The 19,115-nt window shown below is 38.3% G+C and overlaps 1 protein-coding gene across 1 annotated transcript; it reads right to left on the bottom strand.

The window, feature by feature from the left end:
* Positions 1-1,288: 1,288 nt before the first annotated feature.
* Positions 1,289-18,873, bottom strand: LOC143020777 (secretion-regulating guanine nucleotide exchange factor). The gene is made up of 9 exons (XM_076177517.1): positions 18,717-18,873; positions 15,715-15,803; positions 11,526-11,669; positions 11,177-11,356; positions 8,274-8,483; positions 7,960-8,066; positions 6,772-6,884; positions 5,210-5,312; positions 1,289-3,414 (listed from the first exon to the last, which is right to left on the bottom strand). Exons 2-9 carry the CDS (start codon positions 15,781-15,783, stop codon positions 3,162-3,164), a joined length of 1,179 nt encoding a protein of 392 aa, XP_076033632.1. The 5' UTR covers positions 15,784-15,803; positions 18,717-18,873; the 3' UTR covers positions 1,289-3,161.
* Positions 18,874-19,115: the final 242 nt, after the last annotated feature.

Genomic DNA, 19,115 nt, shown 5'->3' with positions numbered 1-19,115 from the left:
ACCCATTCCATCCCTAAATACACTCCACTCCCCTAAATTTATGTACAGTATAGAAATGAATATGAGCACCCAGTATAATTTATAAATACACATATACAGGAAGAAAATTTATATATACAGAAACATTATCCTATCAACATAATTTGTCATAAGGCAGCATTGTATGGCTGACCCACTGGTCGGGATGTAGGTGGCTCTGATGGACAAATCTGAGGTCAAGCCAAAGTGACCACAGGTCGGGTCAAACAATGGTTTGTTGAATCTTGCTGATACCACCAAGATCTGACATCATGTAGATAATGCGTGCATGTGTGCATGCTAGCATAGAACGAATCAATGACCCTCAATCTACAGGCATTTTTTGGAACATGGATGTCAAGCCTATGCCTCAGCCCTCCGAATACTTGATCCCATGTGCATCTTAGGCCTTCCCATCAACACAGGAGTTTCTGTAAACACATGCTAATACAACAGGTCTCCTGTCGATATGCTCCACCTTTGTACATACATATACCAAGGCTTTCTATCCCTTACAAGGGAGGTAGCCAAAAAGAAAAAGGCATAAAATCACTCCCACCCATTCTATCCCTAAATACACTCCACTCCCCTCCTATCTTAGCACCTCCTGGATGATGGGTCATCCCTGCACCCTGTCCACTGCCCTGGGTCAGAGGCAGTGTCGCAAGGCACTGCACATCCACAGCAAGGCCGCTTTGTAATCCTTTGTAAAACAGTCCAACATTTCTTCCCAGAGGGCCTGATGGATGTTGATAGAAACTGTATGGGTATGAATTTCCAGTAAATTTCAGCAATACAGACGCTCCTCTACTTACGTTCATTCGATTTACGTTTTTTCGATTTTACGTTTGAACTGACTGTTAAAAAAAATTGTAAAAAAAATTTTGAGTGAATTTTTTAGTTTAGCGAGCTCTCCGTAGCTCAAACGATATTTACGCATGACGCTGCATCCATTGTTTATGTGGCACAAACGACAGACTGAACGTGCCTTGCCTCATCATCCTCCCCCTCCTCCTCCACCATCTCAATATATGTTGCTTGAATTTAATTTATTTGAAATTAATGTTATCATTTTACAATGTTGTGTGTATAATTAATTATTTAGGGGTGTTTTATAAGATACGGTAATAGAATTTACGGATGTATGGTACAGTAACAACTTACGTTCATTTTCAACTTACGTTCGGCTGTTCGGAACGTAACTAAAACGTAAGTTGAGGAGCGTCTGTATTCAATTCTGATACACAGTATGAATGGGGACAATGAAACAAACGATATAGAAAAGCTCTGTATTACAAAAATAAAACAAAAGTATCAGCACCTGTCTCACGAGAGAGCTTAAAACTACAATTCATGTTACCATATCAATGGCTGAATTCAAAATTATATGGTCATGAAAAATAAAGAAAACATAAAAAAAAGAAAAAGAAAAAGAAAAGAAAAAAAGAAAAAAAAAAAAAAAAAAAAAAACTGAACCGGAAGACTGGTCACAATACCAAAATTTATTACACAATTGAGCTTTTTTTTTCTTCTTTTTTTTTTCTTTTTAAACCGAGTTTTACAACTATCAAAGAACGGGATAATCAAGGCAAAAATTTTCACAAAACGGATTCCAAATACTTGACAAAAGCAAATTTTTTTTTTCTTTTTTTGTCAATTGTCAATTTTGATTGAAGAGAACAATCCATACAAAAACCCATAACATTTTTTAATTCTTAATCTCCAGTACTATTCATCTATTACTACACTGTATCATTTTAAGTATGCATTACTCACCATAGATTTCTTAGTTATAAAAAATGACAAGAAAAGCATTCAGATCCACACATATTGCTTCAAGTAAAAATATACAATTTTTTTTTGTTTGTTTTTGTTTTACTAAAAGTAAAACTGTACATCTATAAAGACGTGAAGGGTTAAATTGTCAATGAAAGCAAGCCAACATCTGCTATACAAATTAGCTTCCGTTGTTGATTTTCCAACCAAAGCACCAAACCATCCACTCGTAATTCAGATTTATAAAAACTTGTCTCGTTCGTTACATTCAAAACCTTGCACTAGAAAACAATTTAAGTAACATGACATGCATCTATATATGTAAACCACAAAACAAAGGCTGCTGGATGTGTAGCATCAACCTTTTACTTGCCGTTGTTTCAATAATTTTTTTCAGTTTAATTTTACACTTGTATAATACAGTAGGCTTCCGAGGATTTTTGTTTTGTTTTCTGAAGACTGAAATGCAAAGAAACTGCAATGTGAAGATTTGTCTATGATACAGAAGTTCTTGAGGAGCAACTCCGCTAACTTTTTACTAAATACGTAAGCTGCTCTGTAACAAATATCACAATAATTTGTTTTGCATTCTTGGTAAACTTACAATTTGAGCCTGTATATGAAAGTCTGCACACCACCCTAAGAATTAAAATAATCGAGAGAAGGAAGAAAACAAGTTTGATTAAGGGGATACAGTCGTGGTGTATACACGATTCACAGCCCAATCCCAGGGTATGTGATTCTAATCCTGGACACTGGAAACTTCTTTTGTTGACTGCGAGCAAAGTGTGGGGGTGTTCCTGTACCTTCCTTAAAGCAGTTCTGATACATATTGCTAGTAATATCAATGAAGAGAGGAAACCAAGTTTACTCTTCCATTTCCCAAGGAGCTGTGAGTGATGTTTTTATAATCATGGAGATATCAAATGGAGAGAAAACAATGGGAAAAATAAACAGAAAATAAGTTTGTGTGTATGTGTGTGTTCGCATGTGCACTTATCTGTAAAACCCTCAATGGTTAACACACCACTGATGTATAGAAAGATTTAAAAACCCCTAGATGTTGTTTTTTATCTTTAGCACAGGTACTAAGGCTTTGCTGTACAAATGTTCATTAGTACTACACTAGTTCTTAGAGTTAGTGCATAGGTTAGTACCATTTCCTTTTTCATATTTTACTTAAATGAATAAAAAGTGTGAAAAAAAATTAAATTCGAGGAAATATGTAAAAAAATTTAGCCATGAGGGTTCATACCTGCAAATGGCTCAAGAATCTTCAAATAGGTATGATCATCACCAAATGTTTACTACCTTCATGGCTTGACCTTAGAACACCCTGGCTTCGCGTGTTCCAACTTTACGAACTTTCAGAAGAGTTTCGCGAGGGCAAAGGAGTGGCCTGACCCAGCACCGGCAAGGCCAACACTGCCAGGCACTGCAAGTTGAGTCGGCTTTAAGATGTTAATTGTAGTCCCGTCTCCGCAGTTGCCATGTTCGTTCCAACCCCATGTGTAAAGCACTCCAGCCTCTCCTTCCTCGCCTACCAGTGCCAGGTTGTGTTCTGAGCCACACTGGATGTCTTGAACCTCCTTGCCAATACTCAACATACCTGGGATAAACCTGTACAAGAGAGAAAGGTATAATACTTATTATGGTAGACAAAATATCCACACAAAAATACACGCCTTTCAGACAGACTGCCAAGTTTAATACTCCAACAACAACCCTCAGACATAAGCCCCACAGAAAGCCTGCACTCAGGACATCACCCAGCATTAAAACAGTACCAGCACAGACTAGCCCTGGCCACAGATGCCAGACTGCCCAAGATGCATCCACCACATAAAGAACACAGAACACTTCACACTACAATACCCCAATGGGTAAGAAGCCTCTTGATATGTAGTCAGATATATTTCCCTTCCTTAGACATACATTAACCTCTTCACTCCGGGGCACATTGCACGTCTGGCAGCATTAGCTGCCCGACGTGCGATGTTGCGTCATAATAATCGCATTATAAAAAATAAAGTCAGTGCTCAATCGTTCGTTCTCTTTCACCTGTGTATTTTGATAACCATAGAAAATTGATGAAGCCAGTTTAGAGAGAATGGAAATTACATAGGTACGACTACAATAAATATAATCAAGATGCTGACGTCGGCATCATCGAGTACCCATTTGCTCCTCATGCTGCCTACGTAGGCGTCACCGTATGGAAGTGGTTAAACAATCTCACCAGTTACTCCACTGTAACTACTGCATTTTATCAGACATGCCACACGACAACTGTCTAACCCAGATGCATTTTCAACTTTCATCTCTTTTAATGCTGTGACAATGCCTGCCCTTTGACACGTTGAAGAATCTCACCAGCTAATCCACTATTATTACTCTACTCTTAGAGATTCTATTTGACAATAGGTGGTGGGTGGAAGTAGGTGCTTGCCTTGGCTGGCTACCTTATATAGAAGAGGCATTTGGTAAACAGATAAATATGATAGCAATTGAGGTGCTTTCTCAGCTTTCAATACCATTTGTACCTCCTTATCTTTCTCCTCTCCCATTATAGTCAAACAATCATCTCCCATCACCACAATCAAAGTCTCAATATCCCCCTCTACATTCAGGAATCCCTTGAAATACTCCACCTATCTTCCTCTCACAGCCTTCTCTTCCATTAACAAACACCTAACTGCTCCCTTTACCCTTTCCTCTCCACCTGCCTTGCCTCTCTACACTTTTCATTAAAAAAAAAAAAAAAAAAAAAAAAAAAAACACATCTTTATTCTTTTCAAAATTCCTGGAGAAAAATCCATCCCATCTCACATCTACTCTTGTTTTAGCCTCTCTCACACTCTTCATAGCTTCTTTATAACCATCCCATGTAAGTATGCCTTTTTCTTGTCACCAGACTCTCACTTTTTTATTCCACCAATCACTACCCTTCCTTCTGTTTCCATTCATTCTCCTTATCCCACAGATTCTTCTGCTTTATTCCATACATCTCTTACTTCTGCCTGGAATTTATCCTCTTTCCCCTTCTCACTCTACTCACTTTCAGCACCTTCCTGCTTCCATCTTCTTCCACACTCTAAGTCTTCTTCCCACCACACATTGATCAGATATTCTACTACTCTCTCCCCTTATCACATTCTTTTCCAGAACCCTTCCAATCCTCCTTTTAAACACCACTCCATAATCCATCAATGTTTTACACAAATTATCGGAGAGCACGGTGGTCAAGGCACCCACAGCATGCTGTCTGATGCTGTGAGTTCTGTTCAATCAATGTGTGACAACAGTCAGGGCATATGGTCTAATTCCCAAGCTTCCAGAGGAGGCATATGTGGCTACCATGCATAGTAGATGACTGCTGAATAGTTGGAGGAAAGGAATATAACTATGTAATTACCTGCATTGGCTTGTCTTTGCTGCATCATCTGATGTGGAATCTTCATCATCTTCAGCTGGCCCAAGCTGTCCATAACATGACCGTCCCCATACATACATCACACCTGTACAAAGATTAGATTATACATTAATAATAAAACCCTAAATACTCCTTGTTTAATTCCCTTCCCAATACCATATTAATTGCCTTCCATGGCATCCCTCGGGTGAAACAGTTCTTTTCAAACTGGAGTCCGCAAACACTTATGAGGTCACCGAGTTCCACAAGGGGGAACACAAGCAGAGAACTAAAGGTCAGTGGATAATAGATAAGGTAGGGAACGTAGTAAGGTCACACAAGATACTCCATTACCAGGTTGAGAAATGTTTTCACTTATGGACATTTGATCACATATGACATTACCACCCCACAGGCCTGGTAACACTTGGAGGATATTCTACAATTTCCTTAGTAATAAAGTAATTAAGTTTGTATAAGCCTAAACTTAAATTAATATTATGATCAAAGGTGGGCTTAATATAACTGGATTCAATATCGTTTACTAATGAAGGCCTACAAGAAATTATTTTCTGAGTCCATAGGATGGTTATGGTCTCTTTACATGTACAAAATTGTCATGTTTCTAACCCATACAGTGTTGTCAGCACAATCACTCTTTCATACAATCTCTTCTTAGCATCCATTCCCAAATGCCTATTTCTCACTACACTTTTTAATCCCCCCAAGGCATATATTTGCTTCTCTCAATCTACATTCTACCTCCATCTCCACTCCTCCCTTTCCCGCCACATTCGCATCTAAGTATCTAAAGCTATCCACTTCCTCCAGTCTCTCTCCTTTAATACTCATTTTCAATTTGCTGTCATCCTCTCCCCTTGTGCATCTCATCACCTTACTTCTACCCACATTTCTCCTCAACTTACTTCTTTTGCACACCTTACAAAATTCTGTCACCAACTTCCTTAATCCCTCTTCTGATCCTGCTACAAGTGCAGTGTCATCAGCAAACAACATCTGGCTTATCTCCCAATTTTCTCCATTTTCTTTAACCATCTCCATTCCCTGGCCCTTTACCTTTGCATCTCTCACACCATCCCACCCACATATAAATTGAACAGCCAAGGCAACATGACACATCCCTGACGAAGTCCCACCTTTACCTCAAACCATTTGGTTTCTCCATTTCTAATTCTAACACAGGCTCTACTATTCTTGTAAAAATTCTTGACTGCTCTTCACATCTTTCCTCCTATCCCATACATCTGCGATACCTCCCACAGTGCCTTCCTGTCTACCCTGTCATAAGCCTTTTCCAAATCCATAAAGGCCCAAAAAACAATCTTACCTTTTTATAAAGCTTTCTCACATATGTGCCTTACTACAAATTCTGATCCATGCAACCCCTACCTTTCCTAAACCCACACTGTTCCTCACCAATTACTCCCTTTGTATGGAATATAAATGATAATACATCTAGAATAAGGGATCCTGACACTAAAAATTCTACTTCTATTTTCATATTTTTAAGTTATCATACAAAAACAATCACGAAATTAAATTACCTGAAACTGTTTTAGCAATGCAGTGGGTCCAGCCAGATCGTAGAAAGGTCACTTTTTCTGCCCCAAAATAATTGGGTGGGATGGGAATTGGACATGCGAAGAATGCAACATTCCTGGAAATGACAATTTGATTTTACTTCACTTGACAACATTGCGGCAGTGGGAGATACTAAGAGGAAAATTGAAGTTATGTAAGAAAAGATGAAGTACAAGTCATCCAGAAGGTGCTAAGATAAGAGGGAGGGTGGAGTGTATTTAGGGATGGAATGGGTGGGAATAGTTTTATGCCTTTTTCTTTTTGGCTACCTCCCTTGTAAGGGGAAAAAAGCCTTGGTATATGTATGTACAAGTTTTGAAAATGATGAGAGCTGGTAAGGCACCAGAGTTGGTTGGGTGTCATGTGGAGTGTCTGAAAAAGGGAGGTACATTTATAGTGCACTGACTAGTGAGGTTGTTTAATGTGTGTCTAAGGGTGGGGAGAGTGCCTCAGGAATGGAGTGCCTGTACAGTTCCACTTTATAATGGAAAAGGGGACAAATATGACTGTAATAGTTTTACAGGATCTCTTTGCTGAATAGTTAGAAAGGCTTATGGGATGGTTTTAATTGTGAGGATTAGGAAACGAATAGAGGGAGTTACTGGTGAGAAGCAGTGTGGGTTTAGGAAAGGTAAAGGATTCATGGATCAAATTTTGTGGTATGGCAGATTTGTAAAGGTTCTGCCAAAAGGTAAGAATGTTTTTTGGGCCTCTATGGACTTGGAGAAGGTTTATGACTGGGTAGACAGGAAGGCACTGTGGGAGGTATTACAGATATATGGGATTGGGGGAGAGCTGTTAAGGGAAGTCAAGAGTTTTTACAAGAGTAGTAGAGCCTTTGCCAAGAAAAGAGGGAGGGAGGGAGGGAGGGAGGAGTGGTGAATGGGAGTGGAATGGGTGGGGATGAAATGGGTGGGAGTGGATTTATGTCTTTATTATGCCTTTTGTCTTCAGCTTCGGAGGTGCCAAGATAGGAGGAAGGGAGGAGAGTGGAGGGGAGTGGAATATATGGGAAATGAAATGGGTGGGAGTGATTTCTATGCCTTTTTCTTTTTGGCTAACCCCTGTGTAAGGGGAAAAAAACCTTTGGTATATGTATGTATGTATGATTTTTGGGAACTAAATGAAACTCGACAATATGTATGTTGTACCTGGGATCATGAGCAAGCTGCCCCCACTTGTTATCTCCCCATGCTAAGACTCTGCCATCTGTCGTTAATGCGTATGTTGTGTTTTGACCACAAACAACCATAGATGCCTGGAAAGAAATATTAGTAATAAAATATCTATTGTTCTGGCCACACAACGTATCAAATATAAGATTACATGACTGTGGTATGATATTGTCAATAAGGGTAAAAACACTGTAAACTATAGCTCATAACAACAATGAAGAAGATGAAGAAGAAGAAGAATGCAAAGAGGAAGAAGAAGAAGAACAACAATAACATAGCAATGCACTTGCCTTGCCCTGTAGATGATCTACGACTCTTGGAACATTCTGAATCTTGACCATCTTGCCGTCACTATCCAAGTGACCCAGCTGCCCTCGGTGTCCATGTCCCCAAGTATAAACACGACCGTCACGAGTCGTAACGGCTGTGTGGCGCAGGCCAGCTCCCACACTCACCACATTACTAATGTCAAGGCAAATGGGTAAGCTTGTGAAAGGAACCTGAAAGAATTGAAGTCGTCTTGAATATTTCTGATTAGAAAAAAAAAAAAAAATCAGTTTCAATTATGAAAGGTTACCTATATACCTCCCTTACACATGGTACTGTTTAGTGTAGACCTTATGGTCTTTTGAAGTCTCCTTCATTATGTTCTTATGTACACAGGATGTAACCAGCTAAGGTATGCATCCACCCTCCACCCATTTATTTCTTGTTTAACCACTTCGGCTCAATGTTGCCTAAATAGGTGTCATGAGCCACGAATGGGAACGCAAGGAAGCCGGCATCGGTGCCTTTATTATATATTTTTTGGTTGTTGTACACGAGTTATCCCTGTTTTCTGTGAACATGTTTGATCGCATTTTCTGTTTTTATTAAATGCAAGGGTAGTGGGTCAGGGATTGGAGATGGTTAAAGAAAATGGAGAAAAGTGGGAGGTGAGCCAGCTGTTGTTTGCGGACGACACTGCGCTTGTGGCAGGATCGGAGGAGGGATTGAGGAAGTTGGTGACAGAGTTTGGGAGAGTGTGTGATAGAAGAAAGCTGAAGATAAATGTGGGTAAAAGTAAGGTGATGAGATGTACAAGGGGTGAAAGTGGCAGTAGTCTGGAAGTGAGCATTAAGGGAGAGCGACTGGAGGAAGTGGATAGTTTTAGATACTTGGATGCAAATGTGGCAGGAAAAGGTGGAGTAAAGGTGGAGGTAGAATGTAGATTGAGAGAAGCGAGTAAATGCCTTGGTGGATTAAAGAGTGTAATGAGGAATAGACATTTGGGAATGGATGCTAAGAGGAGACTATATGAAGGAGTGATTGTGCCAACAGCACTGTATGGGGCAGAAACATGGAACATAAGAGAAGAAGAGAGAAGGAGCTTGAATGTGTTTGAGATGAGGTGTCTGAGAAGTATGATGGGGGTTACTAGGCTGGATAGAGTGAGAAATGAGGAGGTGAGGAGGAGAACAGGGGTGGAAAGGGAGTTGTTGTTGTTGTTCTTGTCGTTCCCTAGACTGTCTGTCCGAGCACTCCCGTCTCCCCAAGGAATGCCACTGCCGAAACTGGGTTTTCCCACAAATCCTTTATAGAGTGTATGTTGTGTTGTTTGCGTGCATGATTGTGTATAATGCAGTCTTCCATTATGTGTTGTATGGTATGGGGTGAAGTGTTACATCCTGGGCAGCTGTTCACAATGCGGTCACCCAGCCTCTTCTGGGAGCTTAGAAGTGCTGGGTGGAAAGGAAGTAGGGAGATAGGGTTGATGAAAGAGTATTAGGATGGTTTGGACACATGGAAAGAATGAGTGAAGAAAGGCTAGTAAAAGAGGTATGGAAGGCAGATGTGGAGGGAGTGAACATGAAGGGACGTCCTAGGATGAGGTGGATGGATGGGGTGAAGGGGGCTTTGGGGAAGAGGGGAATGTCTGTTGAGGAAGGACGGGAGAGGACAGAAGATAGGGGTGAATGGAGAATGGTTGTATATGGATGATGTTGTGATTTATGAGGTGCAATGGGCCCCCCGGGGGGATGGGGGTGAGGTAGTATGTGTGAGCAAATTTTGACGCAGCCCAAAGGGATTTCTCCCTGTCTTCTCCTTTATGCATGGGGGGGGTCGCTGATTTAATGAAGCGGCCTTGCTATGGATATGCTGTGTCTTGTGACACTGCTTCTGACCCAGGGCAGTGGACAAGGTGCAGGGATGACCCGTCATCCAGGAGGTGCTAAGATAAGAGGGAGGGTGGAGGGGTGTGGAGTGTATTCAGGGATGGAATGGGTGGGAGTGATTTTATGCCTTTTCCTTTTTGGCTACCTCCCTTGTCAGGGGGAAAAAGCCTTGGTATATGTATGTATATGTATGATGATTATTATTATTATTTAGGGATGGAATGGGTGGGAATAGTTTTATGCCTTTTTCTTTTTGGCTACCTCCCTTGTAAGGGGGAAAAAGCCTTGGTATATGTATGTATTAATACTCAGAATAAAAGAGAATGAGTAATACAGTAGTGGCTTTATATTTCATAATGTGAGTTAGTGTGATACATCATACATATGGCAGCCAATGCTGTGTGCGAGAATTTGAGTCGCACTGAAGTGGTTAAACACCTTTGAGATGAAATATATAAGAAGTGTGGTGGGGGTTACAAGGATAGATAGAATGAGAAATGAGGAGGTGAAGCGGAGAGTGGAGATGGAAAGAGCTGGTAGACAGGGTTGACCAAAGAATACTGGGATGGTTTGGACACATAAAAAGAACAAGTGAAAAAAGATATACAAAAAAACAAAGATAGTGGAAGGATGTGGTAGGTGGATTGAAATTGAAAGGACTAAAAATTTAATGGATGGATAGAGTGAAGAGGGCCTTGAGTACAAGGGGAATGTCTGTTGATCAGGGAAGTGAGATGGCAAGAAATAGTTGTGAGCAGAGAGTGGACTTGAATTAAATGATGGTATGGTAATCTCTCCTGTATCTGAACTGTCATAATACAAATCTCGCTCACATCTGAAGAAGCCACAGGGCTTACAAATCAGAACATAGCCCTCTGTTTGAACTGCCCTGATATCAGTGTGATAAACTATCTATTGCATACCTTCAGAGACACCTTATAAAATCTAGTTGCCCTGTGTCCCAATTAGTTTTAACATGGGAGGGATTCTGGGATTACTATATTCAAAAGTACGTAGTCTCATATGACTGGTATTACCTCTTCCTTTGGAATGCCGAGCTGTCCGTGTGTGTTGCAACCCCAAACCCAGACTTTTCCTCCTCGACTGAAGGCCACAGAGTGCGCCCAACCACATGCTACACCGACCATATGCTGGCCTTCAAGTCCTCGTATCTGTTGAAATGTCGCAACTGCTCGTCCTTGTGTTCCATCTCCGACCTGCATGAGTATTTGATTTGAAGTGTACAAAAAATATAACACAATCTAAATCAGCAATTGTCAATATACCGCAGAAACCTTAATTTTAAATATATACTATTGTGCCTCTAATTCTAGTTAGTCTTCAATTTCATTAGGTAACACAAGAACATCGGAAAACATATCTTACTTGTCCACTCGAATTCCATCCTGAGCCAAAGAGTTTTCCGCTGGAGGTTAAAATGAAGGTGTGACCACCACCCCCACTCACTCGGCAAATTGAAGACTCACTCAAATTATCAGGCAAATCTTCAACTCTTACCGGGGTGGTCACCTACGGATGATAAAAGAAATTGATAACCATTCTTTATGCTGGAATATCTATTATTTATTACATTTATATTAAGTATTCTTCTTTTTTGGCTACCCCCTGTGTAAGGGGAAAAAAGACTTTGGTATATGTATGTATTATTTATGTATTTTATTTGTTATTTACATTATTATAGTTTTTATTTATTCATTTATTATTATTATGATTTTTTTTTTGCATCCGACCTAGATATGGGCCAAAAGGTCTCCTGTCAGCATGCTCCACCTTTGTAATTATATGCTGAGGAAGGACGGGAGAGGAGAGATGATAGGGGTAAATGGAGAATGATTGTGTATGGATGATGCTGTGATGCATGAGGGGGAGTGGGTGGGGGATGGGGGGTGAGGGACAGTGGCGGCGCCAGGGGGGGGCTTTAGCCCCCCCAAAAAAGTGGCCAGCCCCCCCATTAGCCCCCCCAACTGAAATGAGCAAATTGAAAATTTAAAACACTCATTGAAATAATTTTATTAAGTGGAATTTTTAATTGCCAGGGCTAAAGATTTGTCAGCCATCAGTGCTAGCCCAACCATTAACCCCCTCCCCTTCTGAAATGAGGATAATATATGTGTATTATAATATTACTATAAGCCCCCCCAAAAATTTGCTCAGCCCCCCTTAGCCTCCCCAACTAAAAATTCCTGGCACCGCCGCAGGTGAGGGAGCATGAGTGAGAAATAAATTGACACAGCCCGAAGGGATTTCTCCGCATCTTTCTCTTTTTCTGCATGAGAGGACAGAGGGGGGGTCGCCGATTTAATGAAGCGGCCTTGCTGTGAATGTGCTGTATCTTGCGACACTGCTTCTGACCCAGGGTAGTGGGCAAGATGCATGGATGACCCATCATCTAGGAGGTGCCAAGATAAGAGGGAGGGAGGTGGTGGATAGGAGTGAGTATGTTAGGGATGGAATGGGTGGGAGTGGATTTTATGCCTTTGCTTTCTGACTTTTTCCCTCATAAGGGGGAAAAAGCCTTTGGTATATGTACGTATATATATCACAGTAGCCCAGTGGATACTGTCTGGAACCCATGAACAGGTGGCCATGAGTTCAAGTCTTCAGACTCGCTAAGGATTTGCTGCGTTAGTTCCTGACAGCTTTGGCCAGGTAGAAGATATATACTATGTAAACACATGTGTTGCGGACGCAAAGATGATTAGAAGAGCAAGAGAGGACTGGAGGTCATTGCAGAAAGATAATGATAATGATGATGATGTCATTATTATTTTTGTTGCCTCAAGTTTCATCAAGTGGAAAACCTGTAGCCCCACAGTGGGTAGCAGCGGTCTACCCACTGTTATGTATCAATACAGAGAGATTTAAAAAAGACAATAAGAAAAAGAAAACGACAATACGAAATGAACATCGCTGAGAAATCCAAAGAGAATCCCAAAGAATTCTATAGTTACATTAGAGATAAAAAGGTTGTTAGGAATCACATTGGTCCACTATTATCTGCTGACGGTCAACTTGAATATTCAAATGAAGGAATGTGTAATATCTTAAACAATTATTTTAGCTCGGTATTCGTAAACGAAACACCTCAAAGTGAATTCCAAACTGAAACCTGTGAAAAGTCTGGGGTAAACTTACTCACTACGGTAAATATAACAAAAGAAAAAATTAAAAGGTGTATAGACAAACTCAAAGTTAATAAAACACCAGGGCCTGATGGTTGGCATCCAAGAATCTTAAAGGAAATGAAAAATGAGATTGTTGTTCCATTAGAAATTATTTTCAAGAAATCCATCATATCCGGAGATGTCCCAAGAGAATGGAAGCTAGCTAACGTTACTCCCACATTCAAAAAAGGTGACAAAAAGAAACCAAATAACTATAGGCCTATAAGTTTGACTTCGATCGTAGGAAAAATAATGGAAACTATCATCAGAGATGCTATCGAATATCATTTAGAAAGTAACCGTTTGATAAATGATAGCCAGCATGGTTTCAGACGGAAACGTTCTTGCGTGACTAACTTACTCGAATTCTACAACACAGTTATCTCGAATTATGACAAAAGAAACAATATAGATTTAATATATCTAAACTTTGCAAAAGCTTTTGATACCGTCCCACACGAAAGACTACTTACTAAATTAGCTTTGCATGGAATAAGTGGTAGCCTATTAGGTTGGACTAGTAATTGGTTGAAAGGTCGAAAACAGAGAGTTGTTTTAAATGGAAAAACTTCTGGATGGAAAAGTGTTGCAAGTGGAGTTCCTCAGGGTTCCGTTCTTGGGCCACTTCTATTCATAGTATATATAAATGATATAGACCATGGACTAAAATCTACTGTTTCCAAATTTGCTGATGATACAAAACTGTGCGGAGTGGCAAATGATCACTCAAACCAATTAGATATTCAAGAAGATTTAGATCAATTACAGCAATGGTCTGAAAAGTGGCTAATGAAATTTAACACAAGTAAATGCAAGGTAATGCACATAGGTAAAAATAACAGTAAGTACGATTACAAGTTATTTGGAAATTCGTTAACAAAAGTAGATAGTGAAAAAGATCTCGGCGTAATTATCAGTAACGACCTCAAATCATCCAAGCAGTGTATTTCAGCCTCTGAGAAAGCAAATAAGATTCTGGGATTGATTGCGCGATCTTTTGATTTCAAAAGTCCATCACTCATTAACAAGCTATATAAATCGTTAGTTCGTCCACATTTGGAATATGCTGTTTCCGTATGGTCACCGAATCTCATTAAAGACATTGACAGACTGGAAAAAGTACAACGGCGAGCCACAAAACTGATTCCAAATATCAAAAATAAATCATACGAAAATCGACTTAAGCACATGAATCTGTTTTCCCTAAAAAAGCGTAGACTCAGAGGTGACTTGATACAGGTCTTTAAGATTTTAAAGGGAATTGACAACATCAAAAGTGACCAAATTTTCACATTGAATGAGAATCAGACAAGAAACAATGGTCTCAAACTGTCCGGAAATAGATTCAATTTGGAAGTAGGTAGAAACAACTTTGCCAACCGTGTAGTTAATGAATGGAATAAACTTCCTGCACAGGTAGTGCAATGTAGTTCAGTTCGAAGCTTTAAGAATCATTTAGATAAATACCTAAGTAAGATGCTGTAATGATTATAATTTATGTTATATTATTTGTTTTTGTTTTGTTATAATTTGTCTGTCTGATTTTCATTTATTATTAGTTATGTCAATTTATAATCATTTACTATTTACCTGTTTGTTCGTTATTCAACTATACCTATGCATTTATTTATTTTATTTGTTATTTTTACATTATTATAGTTTTAATTTATTATTAATATGATTTTTTTTTGCATCCGACCTAGATATGGATCAAAAGGTCTCCTGTCGGCATGCTCCGCCTTTGTAATCCTTTGTAATCTTCAGGTACTTTCACAGATCTCTCTGAGAAGGAATGTTGGACTGATATTTGTGTGGGAACATTATTTACAGACCTGGTTGTGTTACTGCCTGATAGGTAGAGCATTACCACAAAAAAAAAAAAAAAAAAAAAAAAAAAAAAAAATATATATATATATATATATATATATATATATACATATATATATGTATATATACATATATGCATTGTATATACATATATATGTATATAAGATGCACTGACAGAAATGCACCTCAGATTTTTTGGAAATGCACGTAATGCACCCAGCTCTGGTTATTTAGATACCCTATATACCTGGAGCCAAAAATAGAAAATCAATTTTAATACCAGAAAATGCATCATGAACAGAAGTTATAAAAATTCATATATCTGAAGAATGCGAAAAAAACTCGTTTCCCGCACATTTATGTATACACGTGCAAGCTTAGGAGTTGATGTAACATCACCTAGAGCCATGGATGAATCTAAAACAAAAAATAAATGGAGCCGTGGGTCTCCTGTAATAAAGACCTGGGACAACAGATGGATTGATCTTACGCAGGTTTATGTACAGAAATAAAACCAAATCTCGTGTATTTAGTGAAAGAAAACAAAACACCAACGAACGTACCTGCTCACTGACAAAGCCAAGGCCTAACTGACCATGGCTATTGGCTCCCCATGCGTACAATGCGGTCATGCTCACACACTGGGGATCATCTGTAAAATAGATCTTACATCAATATATAAATCTATAATCAATCAACACCTATCATTCCTGGGTCTCTGTTGTAGAACCCCAGTAGCCTATGGCTCTATGTGAACAGTCCTTGCACTGGTGCATAGACTACTTGAGAAAAGTGATATCATACTTCCGTTTGTGTTGCATCAATGATTGGCAGTATGCCTACCTATACATAAGACATGTTTACCTAAATATAAGGATTGAGGGAATAAAATGACATCTTGTGGTGTGCCCTAACTTAAGCCGACTGCTTATACATTAACTCACATCAACAAGCTTACCATATGCTGCTTCAAACACAGCAATCATAAGCTGTTACTACACATTCAGAAAGAGAATAGCTAATACAATCAGAGATCATAGCAAGAGACATAATTTGATTCATGACTAACAGCATGGGTTCTCCAAAGGCAAGTCATGTGTAACTAATCTTTTATCTTTTTACACTAATGTCTTCAAGACATTAGATAACAATGATAGGTACAATGTTATTTAACTTGATTTTAGTAAAGCGATAGACAAGGTGCCCCACTAGAGACTACTAAATACACCAAATAAAGTCAAAACTCATGGTATAGGAAGAATTGAATGGATTAGAGCATAGATCAGTGATAGAAAACTGTGGGTCACCGTAAATTGTGAAACACTGGGGGTACATTATCACACATGCTTATGCTGTTGGAAGTGCTGCCTCCAAAAGCAAGTACTTGATCTTCGGACTGATACAAAAGTGGCTATACAAGTCATCAAATTTATTTACACATGTATTGTGGGATCTCTCAAACGAAGTAAAAAACCTCAGCTATTAGAGGGATTGGTACAACAGTGATTATATTTAAACTGTTTTTGCCATTTTTTATTTTTTTTCAATCACTGGATCATCAATTTTACTTTTTATTTTCAATAACAATTCATCAGAAAAAGAACACAATTACCATTAACAAGTTTCTGAATTATTAAAATTGTATACTAATCAATTTTTATCTTATTTTTTTTTCTTTCTGGCTCCAGAGTTTTTCCTTCTTTTTTTCCTGGCCAATAACCAATACCTGGTTAGATCTGCCCCAACACTCTGCCAGAGGTTGTGCTTGAGGTCTATGATTGTAGAGTTCTGTTTCAATCAATCAATCTATTGCCCCTAGTCTCTCATACATATGAGAAAAGATCTTTGACTTAACTCAGCAAAATTCTTTAAAGATTCAGATCCAAATTAATTTAAATCAAAAATAGTTGGAAACACATTAATAATCCAGTTTTACTTCTAAAATAATGAAATCAAAACTTATGCCTGAGCCTGCCATTTCAGTCATCCCACACAAATGGAGCAGGGTAGAGTATGCAGACAACTTTTCCGAAATAAAGTATGTCTCAGATTCAATTGGTTGGGTTGGTTAATTATCATCTCTAACCCCATATAGGATGACAAAATTATGCAATCTCAGTAATGAGTATGTGCACACAAACCATTCTTATTAATCTAAATACTGAATAACGCTATTATGATATATTTCTAGGGATGACCTTTCATCCGCAAAGATCTAAGATATAATGAAAACAAATGAGTGACAGGTAAGGATGGGATGGATAGGTGCATACCTTGCCTGGCTACCTCCCTTGTAAGGGTGAAGCATTTGATACATATACAGACAGATGTTAGACTTCCAATGATTTGTTATATATAGCAATTTCCTTGGGAAAAATAAATACCTTGAGATCAAAATAAAGGAATGGTGATTGATTATAATCTGACACTTTATATTTACCCTGATTTCTATCATGAATAAGATAATTTTTTTTTTTAACTTGTGACTGTTCAAGAATAGTACTTAACTATGACTCAATTTGGATACATACCTAGTTCTTCTTTATAAAGGTCAACTGTAACTGTGAGTAATTTTGTAATTTCTTGTCAGTGTCAAAAAAGTTACGAGAGACAAGGTAAGTAGACACAGGACGCTAGAAATTATTTCACTATGTTAATAACACACCACTTGACTGATTTTGACTTATGGCCTATTCAGAGTTAGAGCTATAGCCTAATACTAATTCTTGAAAAAGATATATGTAAAATTTGAACAAGGGGCGTGTCATTCTCCTAATAAGGCATTTCCAGTCCCATTCTTTCTTCTCTTCACCCTCCCAGGTTCTTGTCATCATCTCCTTCAATATGCTTTCTGTCCTAATTATTCTACAATGAGAGGAAAATCTAGCTGGTTGACCCTTCTGTTGATCAACTTTCCAGTCTTTAAAATAATTGGGTCAAGAATTTTCTCCAAATCAAACAGAATCAAAACTAAATAAATGAATTTGTTGCTAAATATCAATGGTTACCACATATGGTACTTTGACAGAAGTTCATAAGCTCTGAGTAAATTGCCAAATCAAAAGATGAGATCATTGCCAACTGAGTGTCACTGTGACTGTGACTCACTTCCTGTATTTGAAAACCACAAACATAATTACATTCACACACAATTTGTACTAAGTGTGAATCTGCAAAAGAAAGTAATATTTACCTTAAGAGTTAATGCTAAAAAGTTTAATTATCACATTCCACTAGAAACAGGCAAGAATATAAGTGATTAACCTAATTTTGTAAATCACAAGTTCGTAAATACATGTGTGACATAGTAACCCAAACTAGGAATTCGCTGATAAGTTAAAATTGTCAGTGATATATTTTACCTAACCAAATTACGCTTTAACAATATCTTTAAGAAGTAACAAACTACGAGACAATTAATATTTCAGAACTGTTACAGATTCATTTACGCTTGAAGACAGTAAAAACTTTCAAGCCCCATTTCCTTATAAAGAATCCTTCACAATAATAGAATTATTGAATACAAATATGAATAGGGAGATGACAGTCCTTCTCAATCACTTACCTCTGAAGTATATGGGGATTCTTTAAATTCTACGGCCGAGATTGTGTAGGATAAATACTTTTGCTTTGATAGCAATGTCAACAAAATTACAAAGTAAAGTGTGGAACAACAATTCTTACATGTTTACTCGCGTTATTTTCAAGGCTCAAAATAATTTTGTTTTCTGAACACTTTTATAATTAATTGATACCCTTGTATATAAAGATATGTGTAGTGTCTTAAATTTCTGTTGTCAAAAAGGTAAAGTTTAGTATTTTTGCATTGACAATAATGTCAACATTATTTTTACGTAAAGTCAGGAATAGTAATTTTACTTTATTTACCTTTGCAAAGCTTTTAGGTGTAAATAACTTTGAATCACGCCCATCCAAAAGCAAATCTCCGCAGTCTACAGACAAA

The sequence above is a fragment of the Oratosquilla oratoria genome, chromosome 40 (genome assembly GCF_046742065.1).
Source record: "Oratosquilla oratoria isolate Oo_2021 chromosome 40, ASM4674206v1, whole genome shotgun sequence".
Lineage (NCBI taxonomy): Eukaryota > Metazoa > Arthropoda > Malacostraca > Stomatopoda > Squillidae > Oratosquilla > Oratosquilla oratoria.
This window is presented reverse-complemented; position numbering and strand designations above follow the sequence as displayed.